We start from the raw sequence: 19,843 nt of genomic DNA on the forward strand, positions 1-19,843 counted from the left end.
TCGTCGCTTTAGGATGCTTAGATTATTTTCCACATTTCGCCTGTATACATCATTTGCCTTCATTTATTATTCAACTACTCAGATGTCATATTTAGATGAAAAGTGTCAACGAGAAAAATTTAGATCAACAGAAAAAGCTTCAGATGCGACTTTATATAGCTGTATACGTCCTACACGAAAGTGTTTTTCCGAGGGTGAAAGAAGACCCCGAATACACGCAAAATTGCTGCGCAATTGACCATTCGAGGCATATCCTCAGAAAGACTGCACTTATGTTTAATTAACATCTGCTCACTGATAAACTGCTCTATAAGCCAGGCGATGCTTTTTCACTCCAGACAGATAGCATCCACCGTATCTTCTCCGTTGGTGCTCAATAATGTTCATATTGATTTGTACGCTTTTGCTAAAACCTTAGGTGTGTTCTTCCCCGAACAGATGTTATGCGCTCAGCATCTCACAAGCCTAAACCTCTAATTATCAAGTTGTGGAAATTTTTAGGAAACGTCAAAATTTACAACGGATTCAACACAAACGTATTCAATACAACGCACTCTTCTACTCGCACTCATGTGCTTGAAATTCCGCCTGGAGCATCGACACCTAAAGATCCGAGATATAACTTATGGCATTGCAAAAGAATATGTTATGGGCCGTCACTAATTTATGGTATAAAGGCGAAACCTTCAATTTCTACGGAAAATGCAGATTAGTAATCAGACTTCACTCTCCCAGTAATATTTATTACAATCTTTTAAGGTTGAAATCCACAATGAGACAGGTTACCGACGATCTGAGGCAAAATTCATAATCTAATTGTCATCTCACTCCACGAGACACAGCAAACAGTGGCTTGTTGCTAGGCTGCGTAGAAATGACGTCTTCCAGATCTTGACCTACAGTGTACCAAGTACAGCCAATAAATTTAGCATAACCGAAGAACAATTCTGCGTCTTTTCAAACTTTTTTCTACGTCCCACCACACCATGTACTCATTACTCGTTATGAAAAATGACCTCAAGAAGCAGCAACAGTTATAGTAGTAGACGGTTTACAAATATTATTGTTCTGAAATGTCCGCTTGTATTTGGTGTCCAAGATTTCTACAGCTTCGAAGTAGCATATCCCCTTGAGCTCAATCTTGACCTATAGAAAACAAAGTAAAAGTCGTTGCATGAATATTTGCAGCTAAGTCAAACATTGTATCACGAAAACGAAACAGTGACGAATGTGATAATAAGCACTTGTGGTATATCTTTATGATTCGTGTCCGCAAGTATGTGTTCAGGAGAGTGTCATGTCAGAAATGGGAGAATAAATGAGCAATGCCTGTGTTCGCACTCGTCACACGCTACAGAGCATAATCTTTCCTGCAATATTCTTGCTTCGCTAAGTCAGAAACATTATTATGTTCCATTTATATAAAAACCTAATTATCGTCTTTTGCCAAACAAGAATTTTCCTGTTCTCACACAGCGGCTTTTGACGCGCTGCATTGAATTTAGGTAAGCTACAGACCATCGCGATCGTATGAAGGGAAAAGGCGAGAGCGCTGGATACGGGCCGTTCCACCTGTTGGGTAATCGGATTGCTTGCATTCCCCACAACACAGCGGCTAGCATGAGAAAGTGCGGCAATTTTGTTCTTCTGTAACTGTGTTGCGTAGCCTTGATGGAGGACCGTGGTGGCCAAGCGAAATCTCAAGAATCTGCAGCCACCACGTCGTTGGTAACAGAAAAAACAACGTTGCGAACCATCCTGCTTATGTGCCATCGATATCTCCACCTTTTAACAGACGTCCGCCTCCGCTTGACTCAACAAGTGGAAAGGAGATATTTGGCAGGTCGGCTTAACCAAACATTTTGGTTCATTTATGAATTCAAAACCCTGTTCTAGAGCATCGTTGTATCGCGAGCTCATTTCTACTTACGGTGTTTTGTATGTCCTGCGCCGATACAACAAGCACGCTGCGCAATGTGCTGAGCCTGCTCGACTGCGTTTTTGAAATGTGAGCAATAAAGTTGCTGTAGGAGCACTGGATGAGTAATTGCGAAGTAACGCGAGTGTGTAAAGAAAAAAAAAGAAAAAAAATGTCGCGTTTATTTGCATTTATTTGCGCGCGCTCGTTGCTCGAAGCGTCTGCGAAAAGTTCAAATTAAGGTGTTCAAATCAGCTACTGAGCGATGCTGTAGCTCCTGCGAGAAAGAAAGATGCAGCGCGTAGGCACTGTAGGAAGCTTACTTTCGTTGTGATCGCACGCTGTTTGCTGCCTTGGAAAAGGTTTTCTGTTTGCTGCCCTGGAAAATGCTATGAAAGGATTTACTCTCTGTAAATAATTGCGAGACAAAACGTTATGGTGAAATACATAAAGATACAGGAGATACTTAAGTCTTGTGTTCAGGACATATTCAGTGTGAACAAATTTGAAAAGCTTAGATTTCTTGCTGATATGCCTAGAAAAACCTAATGCTCTCTGTACTTGCGAGTTGCAGCACGACGGAATAACACTGGAGACCTTAATTTGTATTGTACACGTACTTCGCCCTGCTGAGCTTCCTTTCCGAAGCGGGGATGGGCGGAAGAAGCTTTCCAGGTCCTTGATTTTCAGGAAGCCTTGCCTTCGCTGCGGACAGCTCTCCTTGCACTACTCAGTTCGCACCAAATCTCCGATGAGGGCGCTGTTGACGGGTTTTTCCGCAGCGCCGCCTGGGCAGAGTCTGAGGTTTATACCGTGGACACAGAATGGAGGAATAGGTCAGGAAAGCAGGCAACAAAGCAGAGGAAACTTGAAAATCTAAATAGAAAACCAAGACTCATCAAAAGAAAAGTGAAAGAAACAGATAGTGAATTCGATTTGAAGAAAGGAACGAACAAATAGCACGGAGATTGGCATGAAGGTGAAGAAAGAAATTAGAAATCTGTAGAATAGCACAAAGGGAAGTGTCTTGCTATTTTAGTCTCTAGCTTGTTACCTAAGTGCGAAAACATACCACAGCATAAAACCGCAACAAGATAAGACATGTGTCTGCTTCATAAAATTGCGGAAACTACTCAGCACATCGTAATTCAATGCGGATGTAATCCCCCAGCGAGACCCTCAGTTGACCCTCAGACCTCCCAAAAGCACTTAGATTCAAGGTTCAGAAAAGCATCAACGAGTCAGCATTCAAGATGAGCAAAATAAACTTTTAGTATTGGTGGAAAAAAGCAAAGAAGAGATTGATACGACCGGACCCGTTACAGGCATAGGTAGCTGTTCAAGGTAAGAAGCACAATTTAGAGGTAAACTAAATAGAAAAATAAAATACGGAGATATATACCAAATTGTAGGATGAAAAGCGTGTATCGCATACTCCATTAGCTCAAGTAGGCTAGCTGACTATTGGTCACGGTCACCTTTCATCAGAGATGCAAATATATACTTATAATCATCATCATAATCGTCATGAAAACAATCATCGAAGGATTGTCATATTCCCGAATGTGCCACGAAGCTATCAAAGAAACGCGTACGGCTCCATCAGAAACATAGCTTCTCAGCTGAGCAAACTGACCCAGAAAGACATTAGTCTTGGTTTCAAATCGCGGATAAGGACGGATTCTTCTCAACTTCGACGCGTCCTTTCACAGAAACCCGTACGGGTTTTTAGTGTACCCTCGTGCTACACTTGGGTTTACCACAATATTCCCTATCATACATCTCAGAAGACTACCTCCAATGGCACTCCATTCTACAGTTTCTGACGTGAGTTTACGGCTCTTCACGCTACGATGTAGTTTCCTACACATATTTCGATATACTCATTAATCGTAGCGCGCTCTTTTATTTTAACCCGCCCATTCCTCTCGATGCCAACTGAAACCTTCTACGCTAGCGATGTCATTATTGGTGCCGCCAACACAGCTGAAATTGACCACGACTTTCTTCTGCGGTCTAAAATCGGTCGCCGTACTTAGCCTGTTCATTTCACAGCTACCCTACTCTGGTTGTCCTTCCCAAGCTGCTTTTGCGTCGTGTCACGTTGTGCGAAAAAGGAATTCAACCTTATGTCGCACCTTATAGGGTTTGCACTAAGCAACTGAGTTAACGTAGGACAGATTTCCATTCAGTCAGAGGCCAGTGCCTGCTTCAACACTGGCATGTATGGTGCATCTCCCCAGACTGAATATGCATGCTCGAACACTGCTCTAGCACACATAGAAATGACGTCATGATTATTTGGCCAATGTTAGCGTCGTGCTGTTGTTGACGTCTTAGGCGCAAATTTTGACGCGAGGCTTCATTGATTTTAGGTTTGTGGAGCTGCCAGCCCTAGTTCTATTCTTACAGCTCCACGGATCCTCGTTAGAAAAAATCCTAAATACTCTACCTCTATATTTGTCGCTCTATCCCTATTATAAACCATAATCTAATAACCTTAAATAATAACCTTATGGATCAAGTACCTGACCTATTGTGTTCTACTGTGCTTAACATTACGTTCACTCAGTCTTTCTCATCGCCTCAGATTCTTGATCCGGTGCCTGAGATAAATTCAACTAACTACCACTTCATGGATCCCATCGTTTTCGACTCAACCGGTATCAAAGCCATAGTACAGAAATTAAAACCTAAAGCATCATGGTGCGGTAGACGAAATTATTAATATATTCTTACAAAACACAGCGGAATAATGTTCAATCATACCAGAACGTATTTACTCGCCATCTTACAACTGTGGCACCTTACCGTATGATTAGAAAATTGGCAAAGTAATCCCCATTCCCAAAACTGGACCAACCCATGATCCACAGAACTATAGACCTATTTCACTTACATCTGTACCATGTAACGTGATGGAGCATATAATATACACGCATCTAAATAATTTTCTTAAAAATAACAACTTCTTCACAGTTATGAAGCATGGATTCCGTAAAAACTTCTCCTGTGACATTCAGCTTATCCTCTTCATTAATGGCCTACACGCCAATTTGGATTCTTCTTTTTTACACACTCTATATTTCTGGACTTTTCTAAAGCGTTTGACAGAGTGAACCATGCATTGCTTCTTCATAAATTAAACATTCTAAACATAGTCACCTCGGTAATTGATTGGATTCGCGCGTTTCTGACATCACGTGTTCAATTTGTAACCACTAATGACGCTAACTCACCTTTAGCTATAGTTGACTCCGGTGTCCCGCAAGGATCCGTGCTCGGTCCTTTATTATTTCTAATTTATATTGTTACGTAGGAAGACTTGCCCACTCACGTTCCCTCGAACATTTGTCTATTTGCGGATGACTGCGGTTGTATCATAATATAACTAATTCCTCATATATTCTAGTAATTCAGGTGGCAAATAACATAAATGAGTGCTGTCGTAAGTGGCGCATGGAATTAAACATTAGAAAGTGTAAGACTATGAGGACTTCTCGTACTAACGTGATCTGGCACACCTCTAGGCTAAATAACATCCCACTAGAATGTGTAACGTCATATCGATACTTCGGAGCTCGCATTGCCAGCAGCCTAACCTGGAAAACTCATATTGATCACATAACTTCTAAGGCCACTAGTACACTGGGATACTTTCGTCGGAAATTTTCTGTATCCCCATCTATGCTAAAACTCTTATTGTACACCACTTACATTCGTCCACAGCTAGAGGACGCATCATGAGTATGGGACCCTGGTCATGATGCCCTCATACAGCCTCTAGAAGCAATACAACCTCGCTCCGGCCGTTTCATTCTCACCAACTACCCAAAGAACTTCGAGTGTCACTAACATGAAAGCTCGCCTACACCTCCTGCTGTCATGAATCCGTCGAAAACTATCTAGCAAATGTGTTTTCAATAAAATCTACTACCACAACACATATTTACGTTCTATCTTTGTTCAACCGCCACCGTAAATTTCATCTCGCATTGACCACCGCCAAAAGGTAAACATTCCGCACTGCCACACCGTCGGCTTTTAATATTCGTTTCTTCCCCAAACGAGCAAAGATTGGAATAACTTACCCGCATTACTTACAAGCATAACTGACACCAATAACTTTGTAAGCACACTTCTTAGTTTCATGATATAAATTAATGCTGCGCTGGCTTATTCTGTATAATAAGTGCTCTTATGCCATAATTTTAACTTATGACTTGTATTTTTATATGGTATGTTCTTTTCTTTCTTCCCTTTCTTTTCTTTGTTACGCCATGTATTTTTGCCACGTTTAAAAGTTTCTATTTACCAGTATTACTTTGTATACTATGTCTTTGCCATATTTTTGCCTTCCTTGCTTATTTTATGATTTGCCTCTGTACTTACCTTGCCCCTCCCCTCTACAATGAACAACCGTACGTTGAGGGTATAATAAATGAATGAATAAATAAAACCTTGTCTAAGGTATGTGGATACGAATGTTTTATATAGCGCGCGTTTATTGTTTTTAGAGCTTTATTTTAGCTTGCGATGAAATTGATTTGGCAATTCGGTTTGTTAGCATGTTGCCTCTATGGCTAGATATCCAGCATATAAAGAGGTGCTAATCGGACATACACGCTATCCACACGACGCAGTGGAGCTCAGTAAGTACAGAGAGTTAAAGCGAAGCTGTATATGGCTGGGGTTCTTCGTATTTTTCACGTTTGTCCGGCAATAAAATAGCAAGAAAGACAGTAATAACGATAAGAACGAACCTTGGCGAGCGTGGCCCACTCCCGGATTTTGTTGAGTAACGGGCCAACGCACGGCGGAGGCGAATCAGGCTTCACGCACTACACCTCTAATAATAATAATAATAATAATAATAATAATAATAATAATAATAATAATAATAATAATAATAATAATAATAATAATAATAATAATAATAATAATAATAATAATAATAATAATAATAATAATAACAATAATAATAGTAATAATAATGTTCTTCTGCTGCTTTTCCCGTTTCAAGTGTTGGAAGGCCCTTCTAACTTCATCGTTAGTTATAGAAGGACTCTCTGCAACCTGTTTACTACTGCTTCCAATGAAGGTATCGTAGCTCATCGGATTATAGTACAGGTCCGCGTAGAATTCTTCCTCTGCTGGCACTATACCTCCGTCAATGCTGGTGATATGACCCCGCGTATCTTTACGTGCATACGTGTTGATTTGTACTATGGCAAGTTTACTTCTCATGAACTTAATGATGCGTTGAGTTTTCACAGCCGCCTCAGCTATCTGTTCGGCATACCACATCAGAAAAATATTGGGAACACTGCAAGCGCCAAAACGCTTCCTCATATAAAGACTAAGTAGAAATGCCACAACACCCTCTCGAAAGACCAGGCATCGGGAAAACGGTGCCATGGTAGCTCAATTGGTAGACCATAGCGCGTGTAATGCGAAGACGTGGGATGGTTCTCGAACTGCGGCAAGCTGTCTTTTCATCCACCTTTTATATGCATCATTTTATCATTTCTCTCGTTCAATTGATAAGTGCAAGTAATATCCCGCATGTTGTCATTGCTGTCTTCTTTGCTGGCTTCTTATGATATAAATAATAGAAATCGGGCTCCTCGATGAACGCCATTTCTTTTCCTTTATTGCATAAGGATGGTCTCGAATCCGGCAACATTGATGCCCTCAGGTAGCACGTGTGCGTTTATTGACCTGTTGCGTTCACCCAAAAATGGTCACATACTTGTTCCCGTTTCACTTTCAGCTCCTCTTCCTATGCCAACGTATAGTTTAATTATTTTGCTTTCCATTGGTCCTATACGTGCTACATTCTAGTGACTGTAATTCGGAACGGGCGTCAGATGTCATTCATTTCCGATGTCCATTCACCATGTCATCCCTTTTAATCTTGCCGAAAGGGCACGCCAAAGTCTGGTGTTATAGCGCCTGCTGGCTTCCTTCCTCCGTTTATTTCAATTGCACCAAAATATTGCTAAGTTTTTCGGCTTTAGCAATGATATTATTTCAATATATTGTTAATATTGCGCGTTTTTTAACCTAATAAATTACCTTTCAAGTGTTAACACTGACGTCAGTCAGCAGCACACCATCATTCCCATATCTGTGTTATCTTTATTGACGAAAAGCTCATCAGCGAATGCTTAGGCGTTCAAAACGCTCCCTGTCCGGCAGCCCTGATGACATCCCATCCACCATTCCAAAACCTTCCGGGGGAATCTTTTCTCCCAGCTGGCAGCAACCTCCCTCACGATTCCTACAATTACTCATGGCCCTCAGTCCCCGGCAGCTGCGGAGCACGTGACCAAGGCAGTGGTAAGACTTGTAACGCTGCAAAGGGTGCTAAGAATGTCTGGGTCCGAACAGGTTACCAATGGAAACTGACCCTGTCAAGCTTTAACACCCGAACTCTGTCGAGTGAGGCTAGCTTAGTGGGATTCTCTGAGGAACTATCAGACATTGTTTGGGATATCACCGGCCTTAGTGAGATTAGAAGAACTGGAGTGGCTTATACAGTGCTAACTAACGGCCACGTCCACTGGTATAGAGGTCTCCCAGAAAAGAAGCAATACGGGATAGGCACCTAGCGGGCAACATTGACGAATGCTACAGCATTAATGAGGGGGTACCAGCAGCCATAATAAAACCTTATAAGAGGTATAGAATAAAGGTAATACAAGCATACGCTTCAATATTCACTCCCGATGAATGTGAAGTAGATCAGTCTTACGAAGATGTTAAATGAGCGATGAGAAAACTGCAAACTCAGCATACAATAGTAATGGGTGTTTTCAATACAAAAGTTGGGAAAAGGCAGGCCAGTGAACCAGCAATTGCCAACTATGGCCTCGATTCTTGGAACGCTAGAGGAGAATGCTGGCAGAATTCGCAGAAAGGAATAAGATGGAATAACGAATACCTTCTCCTGCAAGCGTAGCAACAGAAACTGTACCTGAAAAAGTACTGCTGCTGAAATAAGAAATGAAATCAATTTCATATTTTCTGCCGATGCCAGCATAGTGCAGGATCTAGAAGTGTGAGGTAGGGCAAAGTCCACTGATTATGTTTTAGGGAGTTAGAGATACGAAATCGACACGTCCTCTAGCTGGACTGTTACAGAAATACTTCTTCTAAACTTACTTTTTACTTGAACTCGTATCATCTTTCAATTTCGCTTATATTCATAGTCATATTTCGTATTTTCTATCCTCGTAAGTCAACACGTATTCTATGCATAGTGAATGTATGCAGCGACTTCAGGTCGTAGCTACGAGACTAATGACTGTCCATATAATTTGTCCTGTACATCGCTTTTTCCTAAACTTAACATTCTGCAGTTACCAGAAATATTCCTTCAGAAATTATTCATACCTGCTTGTAGACTTATCACACACGTACGTCGAATTTACTGATCCTCAACTTATCAATAATAATCGCACTGCCTGGTGTTTCCTGCGGAATTATCTTTTGCCTGTCGTAAGTACAAATTACGGAAACTTCACAACCGTCTTCTCAAGCTTACAATAGGGAATTCAGTGCCTTTCGAAATGAAATCACCACACGAAGTTCATGCCTTATTCGAGGGCAGCAAGAAATATTACAGTGAGAAATAAACCGACTTATCTTCATTTTCTCATCAGATGTCTATTTTTTGTCATTTTGCTGTGTACCTTTGTCGTTGTATAGGTAATGGATATTACTAATAAAGAAGCGAGTTTCATCTGTAACGTCGGCTTGATTTTTCTTGCCAATATGTGTTCTTATTAAGCTTGTTCACACGCTTTTGATTAATCTTCAGGTTCATAAATAATTAGCAGTGCCATAAACTTATGTGTCCAATTTATTATTTTAGATAATCAACTTGCGAATCATTATTTTTCATGTTCGCACAAACGTACATTCTTGCTGTTTTGTATAATATCCCGATTTACATAATCATAGGAGATCGTTCCGGCAGTTCTATCAAAACTAGGAGACGTCCTGCTGCAATACTCTCCCCGTGTAACTCCGACATGAGTTTTCCTCACACGTGGAAATTCGCGCATATTTTCTTTATTTCTCCATGGCAGCAAAATCGATTACGCGAAATATGTTCCGATTTCTCTCCTTTATGGTGCGCCTGAGATCGTTTACCTTCTTCTTCGCAACATTCTTTTTACTGGAGAGAACTAATTTATTTTGACAAAGGAAGCATTTTTCCCTCGCCACACCACTGTCATAAATCTCGGAAGTTTTGTGGCGTAGATCTCCGTATTGGCATTACAAAGGAGACAAGGTTATACCATTTACTTAAGTTCATCAAAAGTTATGACGTAGGCAACCGCTCAGTGCCTCTGGTTAAGGTTATATACTTTGTGCTTGAGACGTCTGTTGTCAATATTTTTTTGCAGGTATTATCTTCATAGATTATTTCGTGTTCGCGACAACGGCCAAGCGCCTTCCTTGCACATAACAAGTGGCGACGACCCTGGGGTATGAAAGTAGCGAAACTCCTTTTTTATATTTAATAATGGCATTTTTTCTGCCTATTCAGAATGATTTTTTCCTTGCATGCTCATCATGTTTAGAAGCGCTGTTGTCAGTCAGGGTTTCTGGAACTTTATACTTCCTCATTCTTTTAGTTAGGAATGTTGGTGATATAGGGAAGAAAATTTCTTATACTTATCAATTATTATTATTTACGAGCTTCATTACATCTTGTGAAATTTATACATCGCTCAATTTACTGTACAATTTTTAGTTTCGGATTGCCGCGAGCGTTCGTGGTGAAATATGTCGAATGCGAATGTCTGACACGCATTGTCTAAGTTATTTTACGTGAATTCAACAAAAAAAAAAGGATATAAGTCATCATTATTGTCTACGTGAATTATGCCAGCTATTATATTGTCGTCTGCAATGTTTTTAACAAAGAGGTCAATCATTGATCCACGATGTCCAAAGCAGACATGCTTTGGACATCGTTTGTTACGCGAGCAAAATGGACAGTTTATCTTTTTCGGATGGTTTGTGCATGTGACTGTTATGATACCCAAAGAGTAATACTATGCAGCTTAACAAGAAAACAAAAGAGAGATCTTTGTCCAGAAACGCCAAGATATGGACCCCACTAACGTCAAGAAGTTTGTAGCATAGCACACGCACAAAAGTTCAACAATTCCATGCCATCATCATCATCAGTCTCTTTTATGTCCACTGCAGGACGAAGGCCTCTCCCTGCGATCTCCAATTACCCCTGTCCTGCCCCAACCAATTCCAACTAGCGCCTACAAATCCTTTAATTTCATCACCCCACCTAGTCTCCTGCGGCCCTCGATTGCACTTTCCTTCTCTTAACACCCATTATGTGACCCTAATGATCCACCGCTTATGTAACCTACACAACACATGACCTGTCCAGCCCCATTTCTTCACTTAATGTCAATTAGAATATCGGATATTCGCATCTGCTCTCTGATCCACACTGCTCTCTTCCTTTCTCTTAACGTCACGCATAATATTTTTCATTCCATCGCTCTGTGCGCAAACTTATTGATGCTTCGCACAAGCCAATTGCATATTCTAATATAGAACTGTAAAAGGTGAGGAAATATTAGCAAAGAGCGCATCCACTCTAGACTGGCGTATGAAAATGCCCTAAATTCTGCTAAAGTGTACTAGTATAAATAGAGCTTGGTTGATATAAGTGCGTTCTCGATCATCTTGGTTTCTTATGGCCACAACAGGCCGACCGTCACGCTTTGGCAAAAGCCCGTTGCCATTGCTGTACTACATATATTTGAAGTGATTGTCATTTGCCCAACGTTTATCTCAGAAAAGCAGTGCCTGACTTGCCTGAGTTAATTTTCACTAAGGAAAAAGGAATTCAACTCGCAGTTGAGAACATTGCTCATAAAAACCAAAATTAACGATAAGTCAGCCCAAAGAAGCGGACATTAATGAGAGGGGATTGCCTTTTTCTATGTAGCACGTGGATCGCTATGTCCCGCTCAGCAACAAACTCAGCCACCCTGATTTTCCGTGGGACCTCTTTTTATCGTTCGATTACACCTTCATTACACTTCAAGCGCACCATTCAACTAAATTACTCGCATTATATAGTAGCAACCTTCAAATCATCGTGCGATCCCGATAGACCTGAGGCGAACAATCATTCAATTAGAGGCTGTATCTGAGATTGAAGTGCACTGCAGGAGAACCGTTTCGTCAATCACGCCAATCTAGGCAATGAACGATATCTCTGACGGCATAACTCGAGATAAATGCGGTATCTAGGTCTCTACACGTGCATTTCCATGGCCATTTATCTTGTGGGAGGAACACATCTCTTCAAAAAGGACAAAAAGAACAGCTCCTCACGATTCAAAGGTATAAAAGCCGCAGTGTTAACGCAGCTTATTCACATTTCGCTCGATACAACCTGAGAAATACCCTGGGGCTCCTCGTTTTGGTAAGTAGACTTACACATACCGTGCTTCAGGTCCTTCGCCATATGAGAACGATTCCCGCTTAGAAATATAAAAAGCAATAGAATATGACTTATATGATATACAGTTCATCTTCCTATATCATTAGCTAATAAAGATGAATATACGGGAGGATATTTTCTCAATGTGCGCTAGTCTTTCTTATACAAAGCTGCTTCCTTAATGCCATACGTGCGCCGCGGTGAACCTAAGTGAAAATAAAATTTGAGGTAGGAATGCCCCAGTTAACTAATCGGCATATAAAGAAGCCTTTCAGTAAATAACCAGTTACTTTCAGGCAGGGGTGGAATGTTACTGCACATTGGCTTTGTTACTTATATTTAGGTCAATAATATTTTATTTCAATGCAAGCGCACATCTATTCTTTAAATTTGCGTGCTTGGGAAGATGGTGCTCAAGGAAGTGCCATGGTTTATAACGCTGTAAACGTGTGTTTGCGCATAAACGTGAGACCCCGCCGCAGATATCAACAAGGTTTTTACATTTCTCACAGACATCATGAGGCACATTTCGGCAGCCATTTGTCTCGTGGTCCTCGTCGCCTTTACGGGTACGTATAGATATTTATTCCACTAATGAACACAGTAAATAAATATATAAAATTCATTGTGCATTAATGATCCTTTGTAAGTTAACGAAAAGTAAATGAAGCGATCATATACCCACAAAGAAGGTTTATACACCAATTAAACACCTTGAAGGTATGAATATCAAATTTTAACCTGTGTTGGGCATGCGCCGATTACCTACTTTCAATTTCAAGGTTAGTAGCACGCTACCAAGTACGACTGTAGAGTGCCTTGTAATTACACTTCTGTCCATTTTATTCAAAACAACCGGCGTCAGTTTCAAGAGACAAGACGGCAAATATCAAAATCTTGCTCTCTTTACAGGATCATATATATTACTGAAACTTGTAAGAAGGTATTTATGAGCCATACCATTAGAGATTTTAGAGATTGCCCCTTGCGGTAATCAATAATTTGCTGCGAGTCACCTGAAATGTTACATTACACGAGAATACCATGGCGAACCAAATGTTGCTTACATGTTCCTCGTTCCCCAACACACGTAGTGTTCTATAATGCACTACAAGTATTTCACACAAATAATTTGTTAGAGACCCTCAAATGTCTAACAGAAACTCCTGTTTATGTTATTACAGTGGAGGCACACACAATTCCCGAGGAAGAGTCTAACCTTGACACAACATTCGACAAGGCGGCCGAGTGTGTCGCTGAAGATGCTGTTCATGTGGGTGAGATCCTGCGAGAAGTGGCCCAGACTCTAGCTGCGGACGAAGCTATTAATTCTGAGGTGCGTAGAAGAACTAACGTCAAATTTAGTTGGCGAAATCTATATTTTTTCCAGGAATAGCTGGAATTTACTTCTAAGAGCTGTAATTGTCTACAAAAGGTGGTAAAAATGCACAGTATAGGGGGAGTCCCCTTCAGCACTCTATTGACGGCCCCTTCCGAGTAACAGAAGCTAATGTCGAAGACTATACTTACGCGGTGTGCATGCACTGGAAATAATTAGAGGCCAGGCAGCACTATGCAGACATTATAGTTGAAACACCACCTATTGAGGTTGCTGGGCGATTTTCTATCTAAGAATATAAGGCTGTGAGTCAGATACTGGACGTATGTTTGTTAAAACAAATGAACACATATCACAGTCACTTTTATGAACTATATTATTGCATTTCGTTTCATTTATTTCTGAAAGCGCCCAAGAACGTGTGTTACACAAAGAGGCGAAAACAGACAACATTTAGGAAGCGTATAATATGCCCCTCTACACACTACTTGACGCGCTCAGACAATTATATTCGTCAAAATGTTTTTCGAAAACATGATCACTCAAGAAGCGTGTGCGGTTATCCAAGAAGAGGTAGTGTGCAAGGTCAGAAAGTGCATTCGCTGTGCGAAATCTGCTTATGCGTTCTTTTGAGGCTAAATAAGTTATGTTAGGTGCAGTATGGGCTCTCTGTATACTACAATATCTAGACTACTTTTCTGAGCAACTCGCGGTGGCACTCTAGTACACCAGAGAGAAAAAACTGTCACTTCATTTGGAGTCGCGTAATTTTGTATGCGCAAGTATATCCTCGGAAAATTGTCGCTTTGCTCATAACTGAGCTGTGCTCTACATCATCATCACCATCAGCCGTTTCTATGACTAGTGCAGGACAAAGGCCTCTCCATGCGCTCTCCAATTACCCTTGTCCGGGGGAATTCGATTCCAGCTGCAGCCCGCGAATTTCTTAATTTTATCGCACCACCTAGTCTCCTGCTGTACTCGGCAGCGCTTCCCTTCTCTTGGCCCTAATCTGCGACCCTAATGGTGCATTGGTTATCTAAGCTACGCATTACATGACCTGCCCAACTCCATTTCTTTCTCTTAACGTCAATTAGAATAGGGGTTATTCCCATTTGCTCTCGGATTCACACAGCTCTCTTTCTGACTCTTAACGTTATACCTAGCGTTCTTCGTTCCATCGCTTTTTGTGCGGTCCTCAATTTGTTTCTGCCCCATATATGAGCACTGATTGTACGCCTTCCTTTTCAATGATAAGGGAAAGCTTCTAGTCAGGAGCTGGCAATGTCTGTCGTATGCGCTCCAACCCATTTTTATTCTTCTGCGAATTTTCTTCTTATGGTCAGGTTCCCTGTTATTAACTGACATAGGTAAACGTACTCCTTTATAAAACCTAGAAGCCGACTGCCACTCCTACAACTCTACTCTTGTTGCCTTGACCAGCTATTCATGCTTAGTTTTGTCTTCTGCAAATTAGTCTTCAACCCAACTGTTACACTCTCCCTGTTAAGGTCCTCAATAATTTGTTCTAACTCGTCTCCAGTGTTTTTGAACAGAAAAATATCGTCTGCAAAGCTAAGGTTGCTGAGATATTCGCCGTCCATCCTTACTCCGAAGCCTCGCCAGTTTACTAGCTTGACTGCTTCTTCCAAGCACTCAGCGAATAGTGTTAAAGAGATGTGTCTGCTGGTCTGACCCCTTTATTTTTAAGTATCTTCCTACTTTTCTTGTGCACAATTGAGGCAGCTGTGGAACTTCTATAGACATTTTCCAAGACATTTACGTAAGTGGCCTGTGCTTCTTGTTTACGTAATGCCTCTATGACTGCCGGTATCACTACTCAATCAAATGCCTTTTCATAATCTATGAAAGCCATATAGAAAGGCTGATTGTGTTCTGCGGATTTTTTCATTACCTTATATATCACATGGATGTGATCCATTTTAGAGTATCCCTTCCTGAAACCTTCCTGTTCCCTTCGTTGACTAAAGTGCAGTTTTGCACTTATCCTATTGCAGGTTATCTTGCTGAATATCTTAATTGATATTGGAAGTAAGCTGAAAGACCAATAATTTTTCAATTCTTAAATGTCTCCTGTTTGTGGATTAGCATAATCCACAAACAAGGATTAGTAAGAGAATAACAGAATTTGATCTGTCTCATAACGTGGTATGCTGTACAAACAACCATAATGCAACCTCCGTGCAAGCCAAAGAAGGGCGTGTCTTTGCTGTTGTGTTCGCTTAATAAAAAGTAACGCATCACAAAGCTGGGCTGTTAGTTCCGCCAGTTGCGACATCACCAATGGGTGGCCGTCCTGTTCTCTTATATCGCACTGTTCTCTTACTGGCCCGCTGAGTATCATTAACAAAAATACCCGCTTGTGACCTGGTTTTACAGAAATGTGTAAGGGTTGTACTAAGCACGTGTGGAAAAGCTCCCTAATGAAATAATGCTGGCTCTAGAGATAGGTAAGATGAAGCTCAACCTCGGTGCATTCGGGTATGTTTGCTTTCTTTGGATAATGTAAGTTTTGCGCTCTATTGCACGCGCATGGTTCATGCGCACTTCATTGTATTTGTAATCCTGCAGTTTTTACCCCGCGAACAACATGTGTAATGCGTCCCATAACGTGTATACTGAATGCTCTATGAGATTTGATCAATTAATATGAGCAAGCTTTCTATCTTTACCAAATTGCAACATAGAAAATTAGACTAATTTACAAGCTTTTAAGTACACCACCAAATGTTGTTTGTTGTGTGTCATAACAAAATGAGAATAAGCACTTTTTTATAGCAATAGTGTACACTCGGTACACACATTCTAGACTTTTAGAGTTATGTAAACAAACACTTTACACGCAAGCCAGGCGTTTATACTCTCACGTGCTAAGCACAGCAACTCGTGGTTGTAGTATACCTATATTCGAAGAAAGGGACAGCAAGAATTGAACTAATATTTGCACAGTGATTCCCTGTACTTCAACCTTTAATACCCACGTGCTTTCGTTTTTCAGAGCGATGAGTACTTCCTTCGTGCTCTATGGGAGAAAACAAAGGACGCTTTGAAGAACGCCACGGAAAATGTTAAGGTATCCGTAAAAGGCGCCTTCGAAGACGCCAAGGGCCACATCAAGAAAGCCGCTCGGGAAACCAAGGAGAAGATAAACGCAAAGGTAGCCGAGATCATATCCAAGCTGTTGAGCAAGGTTATGAGTGGCTATGCCTTGGAAGATTCCGAGAGTCGCGGGAACTTTGTCAAGCTCTTTCTCGATGTGATCATGCGAGCAGCCCAGCGATTTATGAAGATGGGCAAGGCTTTGGAAAGCATTCAGCAGTGATAACAATAAATAGGCTCAACTGTGGAACTGATAAAGAGTTTTGGTGTTGTCCTTCTTTTTAACTCCTAATTTCTGTGACACATTCCTGAAAACTAGATAACGAGGGAAACTTTGAAAGACAGGATCGTTAACGAGTTTGCACATTGTTAGCTACCACACGATGAAGGAGGAGGAAGTGCAGAGAAACGGCAAGGGTGAAGGCACGCTACAAGAAATGTTGCCAGCCCAGTCATAACAGTGTTCACCGCGCACTGAGTCCTGTCGTTTGTTTAAAGTGTAAGAAGCTTTTGCAGCCCACTGCGCCTATGATAATGGCGTCCATTGTCCGAACGACTGGTCGTGCAGTGACAATAAAATTGCATGCGAAGTATGGCATTCATCATCTGAAGAACAGTGGTAATAATTATAATCAATCAATAAATAACTAATTTCCAATAAACAAGACAAAAAAGCAGGAATGTAAATAAACTACAACGAAAAGCTGTGTGATAAAAATAGATTAAAAAAAGGAACACTCTGGAACAACAGCTGCTACAGAATCAGTAACAATACAATAACCGTGCTCAGTTCACAAACGGACCACAGATAAGCAAGAAGGGAGAAACTATGGAAAGACAGGAGAGGAGTGCAGCTAGAAAGAAATGCGACACAGAAAGGTTCAAGATGCTAATAGAAAAAAGAGCAAGTGTCTTGAAACGTATAAAGATGGGAAAAAGACGGTTGTATAGATTTCTCATTCTATGGAGGGGCGAGTATCTGCTCAAATAGGCAGAAATGTGGAATCGTCTATGTTCATGGTAAGGATTGTAATAGCGCATCCAAGACAAGGACAACAGAAGGAATAAAACGACGACATCTGTTGTCCTTGTCTTGGGTGCGCTGTTACAACCCTTACCATTAATCCTAGCCAACTGGCTCAACTTGCCGTTCTGATGCGGGTCTATGTTCCCTCGTATTCTTATGTGGAACCCTTAGTGAACCAGAAGTTAGTAGATGCGTGCATCTTATAATTTAATGAATAATTTTCTACGAAAAGAGGATGTTGTCAGGACTATATGTGCATCCAAAGACGCAAGTGAAGGATAATTATTCAAACTTGAACAGTCCTTCATGGGTGAGGTCGGAAAAAGGTGTTTGTATGTACTCATGAACGGTTCTGCCGCCGCTCAATTATTATGCTATTCTAATTGCTTGTACCAATCCTCACGAACTGAGGAATATTCAATAATAATAATATTTGGGGTTTTACGTGCCAAAACCACTTTCTGATTATGAGGCACGCCGTAGTGGAGGACTCCGGAAATTTCGACCACCTGGGGTTCTTTAACGTGCACCTAAATCTAAGCACACGGGTGTTTTCGCATTTCGCCCCCATCGAAATGCGGCCGCCGTGGCCGGGATTCGATCCCGCGACCTCGTGCTCAGCAGCCGAACACCATAGCCACTGAGCAACCACGGCGGGTGGAATATTCAATTAAGAGGACAGATGACGATGTGTATATATAAGGAGGGGAGGTGGGGTGCGGAAACGTCTTGTAAGTCTGCTGACTGAACCGTTGAGCTCACAGGCGACCTGTTGCTACCTGCTTGTAATGGATAGATATGCTTAATGTTATCTAAAAAGCGGACCGCTCTTTCTTACTTCAACTACCTTTCCTTTGGCCAACACCTCACGACCAACAAAGTAGGAAAACACGCTATATCGGTTATTGCCGAATACGATGCAATTTTTGTTTTGGATGAATTTAGCGTGAGCCCGTTCAAATGGCACAATCCCGAGAGGGATGATAGGTCATAAAGCAGAACTCGAAACTGCGCAGTACTGTGTATCTCCTTTATAATTTCGATGTCATCTATATAAAAAAGAAATAAATGCCTTGAAATGCTAAGGAAACCTAAACCTCATTGATCAAAATCAGTAAGACAATTGGAAAAGCTTGGGCGCACCACTAGATGCCGCATGAACAAAATAAGATTGATTATTGACGTTATCGAAAGCGGACCTATTTAGAAGACCACGGCGTCATCCTTCTCATCATCACCACCACCACCACCACCATCATCATCATCATCAGCAGCACATTTATGTTCACTGCAGGCCTCTGCAGGCCACGAAGGCCTCTGCCTGCAATCATCAATTACCCCTGTCGGGCTCCAACCGATTCCAAATAGCGCCCGGGAATTTCCTAATTTCATCGCCCCACCTAGTCTTTTGCCGTCCATGACTCTACTGGGCAGGTCATGTAATGCGCAGGTTAGATAACCGTTGGACCATTGTGATTACAGAATGGGTACCAAGTGGTCAATGCGTAGCATATCTGTAATAGCAGGTTCTCCGAAAACCTCTCGAGCATATATAGAAGATGACAGATCACGTCAAACGCTTTTCTCAGCTCGAACTACACAGCATCACTTTGACCCCTTTATGTGATTGGCGTGGAAACCTGAATCATAGAGCTGATAAAGATGGTGGTCGTTGAGACGTCAGAAAGCAATTCATGTGGATTTTCAGGAACCCCATTTTTACGCTGCACAAGAATACATTGTGAATAGCTAATTCAAGACGCAGGGAATGACAGAGTGACGACACATGGATCGGTAGTTCCTGACATCCGTTTGAGCGCCGGTTTCAAAGAGAGAAAGAAGGCAGGTGGCTTTACAAGGTAGCGAAACGAGTAAATTATTAAGACAAGAAATAATAATAATGTCAGTAGATTTACAACGATGCTGTTATAAGCATTAATAATG

At 41.3% G+C, this 19,843-nt stretch overlaps 1 protein-coding gene across 1 annotated transcript; it reads left to right on the forward strand.

Moving 5' to 3' along the window:
• Positions 1–12,334: 12,334 nt before the first annotated feature.
• Positions 12,335–17,123, forward strand: LOC142571051 (uncharacterized). Its single transcript, XM_075679348.1, has 4 exons — positions 12,335–12,395; positions 12,926–12,982; positions 13,598–13,749; positions 16,772–17,123. Exons 2-4 carry the CDS (start codon positions 12,931–12,933, stop codon positions 17,093–17,095), a joined length of 528 nt encoding a protein of 175 aa, XP_075535463.1. The 5' UTR covers positions 12,335–12,395; positions 12,926–12,930; the 3' UTR covers positions 17,096–17,123.
• Positions 17,124–19,843: the final 2,720 nt, after the last annotated feature.

Source organism: Dermacentor variabilis, chromosome 2, assembly GCF_050947875.1.
Source record: "Dermacentor variabilis isolate Ectoservices chromosome 2, ASM5094787v1, whole genome shotgun sequence".
Classification (NCBI taxonomy): domain Eukaryota; kingdom Metazoa; phylum Arthropoda; class Arachnida; order Ixodida; family Ixodidae; genus Dermacentor; species Dermacentor variabilis.